This window comes from Centruroides sculpturatus, unplaced genomic scaffold (assembly GCF_000671375.1).
Source record: "Centruroides sculpturatus isolate CEXI.00-Female unplaced genomic scaffold, Cexi_2.0 scaffold1357, whole genome shotgun sequence".
Taxonomy (NCBI): Eukaryota; Metazoa; Arthropoda; class Arachnida; order Scorpiones; family Buthidae; genus Centruroides; species Centruroides sculpturatus.
The window spans coordinates 152916-164825 of NW_019385868.1; the positions used below are offsets into that span (position 1 = coordinate 152916).

General features: G+C 28.8%; 1 protein-coding gene across 1 annotated transcript; it reads left to right on the top strand.

Moving 5' to 3' along the window:
• Window positions 1-346: 346 nt before the first annotated feature.
• On the top strand, window positions 347-2361 carry LOC111642629 (gastrula zinc finger protein XlCGF8.2DB-like). Its single transcript, XM_023389000.1, has 2 exons — window positions 347-907; window positions 1001-2361. Exons 1-2 carry the CDS (start codon window positions 697-699, stop codon window positions 1732-1734), a joined length of 945 nt encoding a protein of 314 aa, XP_023244768.1. The 5' UTR covers window positions 347-696; the 3' UTR covers window positions 1735-2361.
• Window positions 2362-11910: the final 9549 nt, after the last annotated feature.

Consider the following 11910-nt stretch of genomic DNA (forward strand, 5'->3'; position numbering starts at 1 on the left):
ATCAACTGGGGTAGTGAAACGAAAATTTGCTTAATTAAAATTGAATACAGATTTAAACACAATGTATTGATAATATTATTAATATAAATATATGATTTTTATTATTAATAATAATTTTAACTGTTTTTTTTCTTGAATGAATTATAATGAAATTAATTAATTTATCCAATTATTTATCTTAAATCATATCGTATATTTGTAATTAATTTATTGCGTTAAATGTTGAAAATTCTTACATTGATTTTATTAAAATATTTTAAATAAATTTTATAAAGTATTCTTTAAATATCACGCTGGTTAAATTCGAAACTAAAATTTTATAATTATTTTTGAAAGTTCATATTTCGGTCGCTAGGATGTATCGTGTCGGGTTGGGCAGCTTCGTGTTTTTTCTGTTCATAAATATAAACAAACTTTTTCCCGTCCTGAAAAGCTCTTTGTTCTCAAACTGTAGTAACTGTAAGTATCGTTTGATTACTTTTTCCGTTTTTAATTGTGATAATGTATGATAGGTTTCCACAACGATGACTTCGACGTTTCTGATAGAAATTGTTAAGAAAAGGAGAAAAAGGCGAACGATGTGACAAATATTTCTTTGTGTGAACTGAGGTTAAAAAAACACTTTCTTCGAACTTTTTTTTTATGTTTTGTGTTTCTGTGTTACAAGACAAATGCTGCTAACGTTGGGCTGTCAAAATGGATCCAACATTTGGATTGAGTTCGGAGTTCCCTACGCAGATACCTATTGGTACCTGTGCTTACAGCTTGTATGGTAACTTCGCTTTGGATACAAAACGTATGCTTGTGAATTCCATGCAGAATATTCCATCGACGTCTCTACAATCATTAGATACAAAATCTATTATCAATATATCTGCTTCTGGTGAGGAACAGTGTAATCAAAAAGGTAAGGTGGTAAGAAAAAATTTTCCTTGTAACGTATGTGGTAAAGCATTTACGCAGAAGGGAAATCTGAAAACACATATGTATTGCCATTCAGGAGAAAAACCGTTTAATTGTGAAGAGTGTGGGAAAGGTTTTACTCAGAGATCCAGTCTCGACTATCATCGCAGCGTCCATCTTGGTGAAAAGCCCTACGAGTGTGACATTTGTGGAAAACGTTTCACCCAAAAAGGAAATATGAAAACTCACAGAAATTCCCACACTGGCACTAAACCGTACTCGTGCGAAATTTGTGGGAGAGGATTTACCCAGAAGGGAAATATGAAAACTCATTTGCGCATACATTATGGAGAGAAGCCGTTTCCTTGCGATGTCTGTGGCAAAGGTTTTACGCTGAAAGGAAACTTAAAAACTCACATGCTCTCTCATAAGGGAATTAAGCCGTTTGTTTGCAGACTGTGTGATAAGGCATTTGTACAAAAACTTAGCCTGGAATATCATATGAATAGCCACACGGGAAAAAAACCCTATTCGTGTGAAATATGTGGAAAGAGTTTTACGCAAAAGGGTAATATGAAAACTCACATGCATTCTCACACTGGTGAAAAACTTCATACCTGTCAAGTTTGTGGGAAATGTTTCACACAAAAAGGTAATATGAAAACACACATGAAACTTCATTTACGTCCACCTAGTGTTGAGAAGCCATACCACTGTGGTGTCTGTGCTAAAGCATTTGTTACTAATTCAAGCCTTCAATGCCATATGACCAGTCACATGGGTCAGCCAAGTCAGCCACAGACATCTCTACAGAAAATTTCAAAGCCATGAAATGTTTCAAGTGCTCCAACTGTTATGCAAACTTTTTTGTTATTATACTTAGCCAATAAGTTGTTTGTAGTTAATATCCATAATAGAAACTAGTATTATTAAATAGTGATGAAAATTTTTGAATAATAAACTTAACCATCGCCAACTTATACTTATTTGTGAAATAAAATGTGATGATTTGCAATAACTAGAATAACTGCTACATAAAAATTGCATTACATATATATTTAGAAGTAGAATCATCTAATTAGCCATTAAGTAACGAGAAAAGTACAGTTTATCTGTGTTTTCCTATCATCTCTTTATGGCTAGCTAGCATGTCTATTAATGTTTCTCCTAGAGAAATTGCTTAAATTAAGAAATTTTAAGACCAAAGTTTTTGTCCTTTTTTTGTCTACTGTGATTATAAGTTTTATTGTATACAAAACAATTTGTTACAAAACTATGTTAACATAAGAATGATTTGTTATAGAATGTTTGAAAAAATTGTTTACTTTGTGAGAATGAATGAAAAAATTTTTTTAAAGAATTAAAAATATCTTATGAAGTAATGAATGATGATGAAGCATTCTTCAATTTATTTAATCTTTGAGACTATTTTTACTGGCATCTATGCAGTTATTGCATTATCTTTGTTGTTTTAATAAAAGTTTTTATACAATATTCAATTGGTTTGGAGTGTGCTTGAATTACAAAACATTTTTCTGATGGTAATAATTTAATTTTTTTCATTTTAACAATGAAAGAGGATTAAAGTGAATAAAATTAAAATGGTCATGATTTGTACTTTTTGTTAAATTTTATTTTTATTTGAGATCAAATACTTATGAAAATCACTGATTCTTACATATTATTATCAATAGTAGTCTGAAATAATTGAAAATATTTAATGCAGAAAAAAAATAAAATATCAGTTTGTATGTTTTATAATTTTTATGAAAATTCATTATAAATTTTATATAAAGATGCAAAAATTAAAGTTGTATAAAACAATATATAGTGTAAACATTTATGACTAAAAATTCTTTTGTGGGTTTTTACTGATTTTTGTTTTTAAAATAATCATGAATGAATTTATTGTTTTAGTAGTAATGAATCATCTATGATGTATATTTTTATTTTCCCTCATCTTAAATTTAGGTGTGAAAACATTTATCATCCTTATTATTAAAGGAACAAATTGGAAATGCTGAGTAAAATAAAAATTAATTTAGAAAATTCCAATATAGCAAATTTTGAAACTAAACCTTTGATGACTAAATTTCAAAACTACTATGTGGATCTCTCAATCTTTGTTGTTTACTATTGATACTAATGATTTAGAGTTAAATGTGTCAGAGTTATTTCTCAATTTTATTTTTGAATGGTATAATTCAGAATTATAATAATGACAAATTAAAAATAACTGGCAGAATAAGTTTTAGCATTGTTTAGAAATAACTTAGATTAGTTCTGAAATGTTTATTTTTTTTTATGTTTTCAAGAATTGTATTTTACATTAAACAAGATTATTCAAAAGATTCGTACTTAAATTGCATTTCCAAAGATTATTTTTCACTTTCATTGATGATTGACTGGATTTTGTATCATGTTACCTTGTTACAATATGCCAGTGACATGATTTTACATCATTTGGATGCTGGAAGTTCTTGGTAAATTGCACATGTTATTTTATTTATTTATTTTTTGTTTTATTTATTACTACCTAGAAGTGTAAGAAACATTTTAGATATTTTATTATCTCGGTTTCTTACTTTCCCAGGACATGTATTAATTACGAGGGCTATTTTTTAAATAAGGTCCGTTTGTGGATGAGAGTGAGATTGACACGCGATCGTGGCAGTGTGTATGTGCATCTGCTCCAAGCATGCTTTGCACACATTTAGACACCATTTGCAGCTGTATTGTCTGTCTGTGTGCTGAGCTGTAAAAGTTTATAATGTTTAAGAAAATTGAGCCACCTGCTGACTGAGATACAATCTGTTATTCGATTCTTGAGTGCATGAAACTTGGCAGCAGCAGAAATTCACCATCAGATTTGTGAAGTTTATGGTGATAATGCTATTATTGATAGCAAAGTTCGAAAGTGGGTGAGAATGTTCAAGAACCGGCAGGTTAATGTGCATGATGAGCCACACCCTGGCTGACCTTCTCTGATTTCTAAAGATTTGGTTTGTGATGTGGATAACAAAATTTGAGAGGACTGACGATTCATGATTTCAATGTTATCAATTGAATTTCCACAGGTTTCAAGATCAGTTTTGTATACCATTGTTTCAGAGAAACTGAATTATCGAAAACTGTGTGCTCGATGGGTTCCAAGACTGCTTTCTGACAATCACAAAACAAAAATATTGGACAGTGCTTTATCGTTTTTGACCCAATATGATCAGGAAGGAGATGAATTGTTGGACTACATCGTTACAGATGAGACTTGGGTGTCTCACATGACTCCTGAGTCCAAGCAACAGTCAGTGGAATGGCGACACACATCTTCACCAACCAAAGTGAAAGCCAAACAGTCCATTTTAGCACAAAAAATCTTTTGGAACAGGAATGTCTTTTGGAACAGGAAAAAGATTTTGCTAGTGGATTTTATGCCGAGAGGCACAACAATCAATTCTGATGCATATTGTGTGATCTTGAGAAAATTCCAGCATGCCATACAAAACAGTGTGGTCGACTGTCTTCTGGTGTGATGTTGCTCCATGACAATGCAAGACCACATGTTTCTGCACAAACACAAGGTCTAATCAGTTCTTTTGGATGGAAACAACTGGATCATCACCTTACAGTTCAGACCTTGCACCCAGTGATTTTCACTTGTTTTGATACTTAAAGGAGTTTTTTGGTGATTAACGGTTCAACAACAATGAAGAAGTGAAAACTACAGTTATGGATTAAGCTTTTTCACAGGCGGCAGATTTCTTTGAAGTCGGAATTCAAAAAATTGTTGATCGGTATGACAAATGTTTGAACAAAAATGGAAATTATGTAGAAAAGTAGATAAAAGTATGTAGAATATGCGAAAAAATATATTTTAATGATATTTACAGTATTTTTTTTCTTATTAAAAAACGAACCTTATTTAAAAAATAGCCTTCGTATAATAGTTTTCATCATTTATGTCTTCAGTAGGTGCTGGTGATTTAATTTTGTCATCATATATAATTATACAAAAATTACTCAAAATGAAAATAAAATTTTTCTTAATTTGTGACATACATCATGAAAAAATTAATTTGCATATTTGATACAACCTGTTTTCAATGGTGGAACAAAAGTGTTAATTGCCTTAGTTAATACAAATTGAATGATTTTTCTATTCTTCAGATCTTAAGTGAGCTGCTGAGGTTTACAAATTTCAAATAATTTTACTTTAGGAAACATTGTTGATTAATATGTAAAGAATTGTATTGGACATGTTTCATTACTGATACCTTAGTTTTGCTAAAATTAAAATCATCAAACTTAAGACCCATATAATGTAAGATTGAGGTATCTGATTTTAGTAAAATATTGAATACACCCACTAACTGAAATCAAAATTATTTTAAAATAGCTATAAATCCTTGAGTTTTGAAATCAGATATATGTAAATTATATCAACCAAATTTAATTTATAAGTTATGAAGTTCTAGTTAGATTTACAGTGAAAGAGAAAATAGTGGTGTCCTTATATTATCAAGACTTTAATAAGCTATAAAAAAAAAGCATGTTTATTCTTGCCTAGTGTATTCATAATTATCCTATTTTAAATAATTATTAAATGTATTATTGAAAACATCCGTAAACAAAATCAACTCACTTTAGAAATTAAACAAATTATTTCTAAATAATGTACATTTTGTTATTAGAGAACAAATAATGAATTTCCAAAGTATTGATTATTCAACAAATGTAGAAATAAAATTAATTGATATATTTACAAAATAGTTAAACTCCAAAAGGATTTTCTTTTAAAATGTATTTTAAATTTTTTAAGACCTAAATGACTGAATACTTTATGATCTAATTATTTATTTAAGAATCTTATTCCTATTACCCAAGAAAATATTTACTAAATATCTTTAGATGCATATTTTCTATATGGTTTTCAATTTATAAATCAGTACTATAGGAAAATCAGTTTCTCTTTCATTTTAAAGATGGTCCAGTTCCTTTTGGAAGTCTCTTTACTGAATTATTTATCTAAGTTGGAGAGCTATGCAAATACAGAAGCTTTTATCAGACTTAAGGAGTTGACATTTTCTCAACAAAGAATTATCAGTACTTTAAAGGAGGGAATTTTATATTTTTATTATATTTAATTTATTTTATACACAATTAGGAATTGTCAGACAACAGATGATATTCATCTCCCATTTAACAAAAATCTCCAACAGCAAAATACAATTAAAACCAAAAAATAACAAAGGATAAATATGCAAATACAGTATATATTAATGTGTAAATGTAACAATTTTAAAAAATTCATTAAAAAAAATAGAATGAAGATACAGTAAGATTCCACTTAATAGTAATTCGACATAATGCGGTCTACTCGAAGCCTAAAAAAAAAAAACCTCAAAATTTACACTTATTCAAATTATCACAGCATTTCATTGATTTGTATATAATATGATTATTTACTAACATGAACCAATCAGCAAAAGATGGCAATTCGTCATAGCACTGTAGTTTCCTTAAATCTATGTTTGTTTTGTGCAATTTTGGAAAAAATATAACATCATGGATGCCATAGGCAATGTTGACTTTGCTTGTCAAGAATTAACTGATAAATGCATGAACGGAGTGTGGAAGAAGTTATGGCTGAAGGTATCCAAGAATTCTCAACAAGAAAAACCTATTACTGTATCATTAGGTTGACCAAATCGTCAACCAAATTGATACAGCAGGACTAGATGAGTTACTGCAGGTTTCTGGTAAGTGTGTTACCAATGATGACTTTCAAGAACTGGAAGAACAAGGAATTCATGTAGAATTACAAAATAGTGATTCTGTAAACAAAGAACCCAAAGAACTTGCTACAGATTTCCTTAGTAAAAGTTTGGTAACGATAGCCAAAATCATTGATCAAATTGTAGCAAATGATCCAGATTTTGAGAGGAGTGCAAAAGCAAGACAAGGTGTTTTGGATATGATCTCTTTCTACCAACATTTGCTTAAGGAAAGAAAACTGACAAATGAAACTACACAACTTTATTGCAAAAAACAAGAATTTCAGAAGGGCGAGGACCTACATCACAAAAAATGAACTTTACATTTTTGTGTGCATATATTTGTGTGTTATTTAACATATATTATTATGCAAATTAATTTAAAAATAACTTAAAGTAAAATTGTTTATTTTTGGTTGTTTTTTTCCCTTTCCGTATTTATGTTAAAATGACCTCATTTAACACTGTTTCATTTAGTGCTTTGTGATCTAGGAAAGCCTCCCCTGTGTTAAGCAGGATCTTACTGTAATAAACTATCAATAATAATAAAATTAAAAAAAGTAAAATATTTCACTCCTTATCAAGACTGATCGTGTTTACATACATCTGAAAAATCATTTGATCTGTAAATACATGTAAGAATATTAAGTGATCTTTCAAAGGAATTTTATACAAATAAGCATATTAACAAATTTATGGGATAACATCATAGTTAATTTAATCAACTGAAATATTACTTTGGAATTAAAAATGACAGGTGATCACAACTTTTTCAGGTACAGAACATTTCAAACTATTATAGCCATAGAATTTTTATTAATTCATTGTTCTACTTTAAATATAATTATTTAGTACACTTTGATGATAACATAAACATAAAAAGTTTCTTTAATACATTACACTTTTGATATTTAACAGAATTATTATTATTCTAAGTTTTTTTTATCAATTGTAAATATCTCATATGAAAGACTTATGAATAAAGACATCATCCAATATTAACTTTTTAACAATAACAACAAAATATGAATAATTTCTAGCACTATATTATACTATAGTATCTCTGGGAATGAACAATAATACATTTTATAATTTGTTTGTAGCCTTACTAAGTTTAGGTCTTTCTCTTTGCTTTTTAATTAATTATTAAAAATAAAAAAATTAGCATCTTTTATTTTGGAATGTGTTCTTTTTAGTATTTCTAACCTATGTTTTGTATTTTTCAATAAGAATACAATTTTTATTGAAAAATATAATTCTTCAGTTATAATAGTATTTAATATTGGACCTTGGTACATTATTTAGTATTTGTCTAAACTGGATACACCATAGCCAGTCTCTTAAAGAACCATTTTCTTGTTTGACAGTTTGAACTAATATTAACCACAATCGTACATAGCAAAAAATAAACAAATACGTAACCAACACCTTATTATTCGCTGAGAGATTTTTTTATTAAAACAAACGTTTTCGATCCACTCAATAGATCAACATCAGGCTAAATGGAATACTTCATAAATGGAACAACAAGTTCAAAATTCAAAAATCTCAAAAACTGATAACATATCAACTAATAAGAATAAACAATAAATTGTAAATGATACATATAAGTAAAAATAAATAACATACTACAAATACTAAATATTAATATTGTCTATCATAACTAAATAGAGTTTCCTTTAAGTCATACTAGAGATCATGCGCCACTTGTAAGTTTTTAACGGCATACTTCCAAGCTGACATTTTGAACTTGTTGTTCCATTTATGAAGTATTCCATTTAGCCTGATGATGATCTATTGAGTGGATCGAAAATGTTTGTTTTAATAAAAAATCTCTCAGCGAATAATGTGTTGGTTACGTATTTGTTTGAACTAAACATTCTCATTTTATTCTTTTCTCCCTTAGACATCAAGCAAATTTGCTTTCTTTAGTGATAAATCAGTCTGAGTGTTTGGGAATGAACAGACAAACATTGCTTTGATTAGCAGATGTTTCCAAACAATGATGATTACTTCAAAAGCTTAAGGTTCAAAGAAAATCTTTTTACTAAATACTGAACCTGTTACCGGTGTAATTTGCATGAAAAAATCTTCTTTCCACAAACGTTTTCGAGCTTTCCAACTAGCTCTTCTTCAGGTAGACAAAAAATTCCGACGAAATACTTCGAAACCCGGTAACAGGTTCAGTATTTAGTATTTCATCTCCAGTGTCAGAGTGAAGTTTAATTTATTGAAAATCTTTTTAAGTAATTAAATGCCTAGTCTTTTCATATTTAGGTAAATCTAACAGAAATTGTTTTTAGCTGCTATATATCAAAGGATGCTATTCAAAGAAATCTCTATTGGTACTGTACATTGCCTGGTAAAGTTGCCTTAGTTAGTCTGCTGGAAGTCACTTTAAGTAACAGCTCTACTACTATGCCTTGCAATTTGTAAACAGTTTTTTTGTATAAATCAAATGTCATACAGAAATGATGCAAAAGTGTAGCTGAAGACTTACATATTCTCCAATCTAAACATCATTAGAAATAACAGTGAAGTCCGATATGTCCATAGAAACATTACCAAATAATTGCCTGATTATATGGCGATCATTTGGTGATGTTTCTAAACATCTTTAGAAATACTTTGTAATAACTATCTTTTGTTTGTCTTCATCACTTCTAAATTTTGCTGCACTAACTCTATAGTGGCTAACATAAAGCAGAAGTTGTGTTAAACTATCTTTTAACAAAGCTGCTTCAAAAGTGGTTTTATGAGGCAGCATCCTTAAATCTTAACTGTAATTGCTGATACTAAAATTTTCAGATTGTATTGCCATAACAAAACATTGCCATATTTCTGGCACTGTTTTGTTTGCTGTAAATTATTAAATGTCATTTTATTAAATATATAGAATAATAATTTTATCAAAACACATATATAATAATTTATTATTATTAATGTGTTTTGATGAGAGAAAATTTGGTAGTTATTCATATTTGAAAAATTAATGCTATAAACAAGATAAAAAGCAGGATTATCCCAAAGATTAAATTTGCAAGGCAAATATTATTTACATTAGTATTACAGAAGCTAATTAAAGTTAAATTTAATAGTAATGGACATAATTGTCATTAAATCCAAGTTTAAGCCTTGTCATTAAATCCAAGTTTAAGCCTATGTGACAAGTAATATTTCCAGGAATAATTGTCCACTGGATGATTTTTTTTTCCATTCTTGGTGGGCAGTTATTAAAGTAAAAAAATACACATTGTAAGAAGGAAATAAGTATGATTGTAAAAGAGATGTAAAACTAGTTAAATCAGAATATCATGACAAATATCAATTTATAAAAAATAATTTGAATGAACTACTTGAATTACCTTCATAAATTTCAATAATTCTTGGTATCAGTAATATCAAACATCAATAACAATATTAGCCAATATTCATTTTTCTAACTTTGATATTGTGTCAATAGTCAATTTTTCAATATAGTAATTTGATATTACTATATTGATACACCATATAACATACTGGTATTTAGATCAACCAGTGCAGTTTATCTCACAGTATGTGGGCAATTTTTACAACAAGAATATTTACATTGGCAGTTATTACAAGAAATAAGTAATTGATTATTTCAATATTGTAATTGTTATAATGCAGAAAACTAATGAATGATTCTTTGCAGACACTAAAGGAATGTCTGTCTCCCAACTTTAACTGTTCACATAACATGATGTAATGACATTATGTACTAATATAACAATATTACTGCTTTGCATGTCTTACTAGACTATGAAAGAAATAAGTTTTAGATTATATTATCCCTGGAAATGAGATATGGAATAATCTACTATAGACCAAAGTTCAAAACTGAATGAATAACATTTTTTAATCAAGAGTTTGAAAATAAGTTTGAAATATCCTCATAAACTTGCAGTATTATCAACATGAATCATTGTAGACATATTTGATACTTTTTAAATGCAGATGCACATGAACAGTTTGGTGACCCAAGACACATTGAATAGGTTGTGAAATAATATTTGCTGTATACTTGCATGATGATGATATTTAATGATAATCACAGTTCCTTACAAAAAATTTATATTTCTGATATGCCTTGACAAAATTACTTGCAAACCTTTTTTACCTAGTTATTTTTGGACTTTTCAGATTGAATTCACTAAATTTCTTTTTTGTGCATTCAAATAGTCTAGACCAGGAGTGGTGAACCTATGACACATGTCCAAAGTGGCACATAAGGAGAAATCATCTGGCATGTAACATATCATACAATTTCAATTTATCATGTCTGTCTTTTCAATCATCCTTTTGGCTTATCACCTGATTACTCTTTTTTCAATCAGCTTTTTTACATTTAGTCTAATTAAAGCATATTTGTTTAATTTCTTTAAATATTGTTATTCAAACACTAAAACTTTGACATGCATAAGCATCTTTAAAGCTAAGTATGCTTACTATATTGCATATAGGCTCAAAAGGTTTGCCATCGCTTCTCTAGATTTTCTAGATTATCTACAAACATCGCTAAACCTGATATATAATATAGTTACACACGAACCGAATGCCAAAAATCTATCGGGCTGGTATAAGGCTAATTATTAAATGAATACGCAACCAATTTGGCTTTAGAGGTAAGCGTTAGGCGCCATCTCATTAAATTTCTAGATCATCTTAAATACAAGCTTGTTTAAGGTCATATTCAATATTTGCCTTTGAATTGTTTTTAAATGTACTGTACTATTCTATGCACGGAAAGCTAGAATGTCTGTAAATAAGTATTATAAAACCTTCCACTCTTTTTCTAGCAATTTCTTTAATCAAACTAATGTTTTTGGCTGTATTTAATGACCTTCCTCAGGTTCTACAATATTGGAATGTCAGATATTCAAAATTTGTTTTCATTCTTTGAAAGAACAAAAACAAATTTCTGGAAGAAAAATTAAAGTGTAGTAATTGACACACAAACACATAGCACAAACATATCAATTTAGTATCTGTTTGAATAATGAATATTATGACTAGACTTAGAGAGCCATCTGTGGTGAAATCTCCCTTCCAACTTCCTAGAAACTAATGTGAGTTGCCCCGTGCTAATTCAGATCCTGGATATGCCAGTGATGTAATCCACCATTATTTATACCAATTTCATATCAAAAGAAATAAAAAAATGAATAATAATTTAATTTTTTTTCATATTTAGACATTTTTATTATAATAATAA

Excerpts from the sequence above, each read along its gene's own strand:
- LOC111642629 (XM_023389000.1), top strand. The coding sequence starts at position 697 with ATGGATCCAACATTTGGATTGAGTTCGGAGTTCCCTACGCAGATACCT. Across the intron at positions 908-1,000 it reads GGAACAGTGTAATCAAAAAG|GAGAAAAACCGTTTAATTGT; the intron begins GTAAGGTGGTAA and ends ATTGCCATTCAG.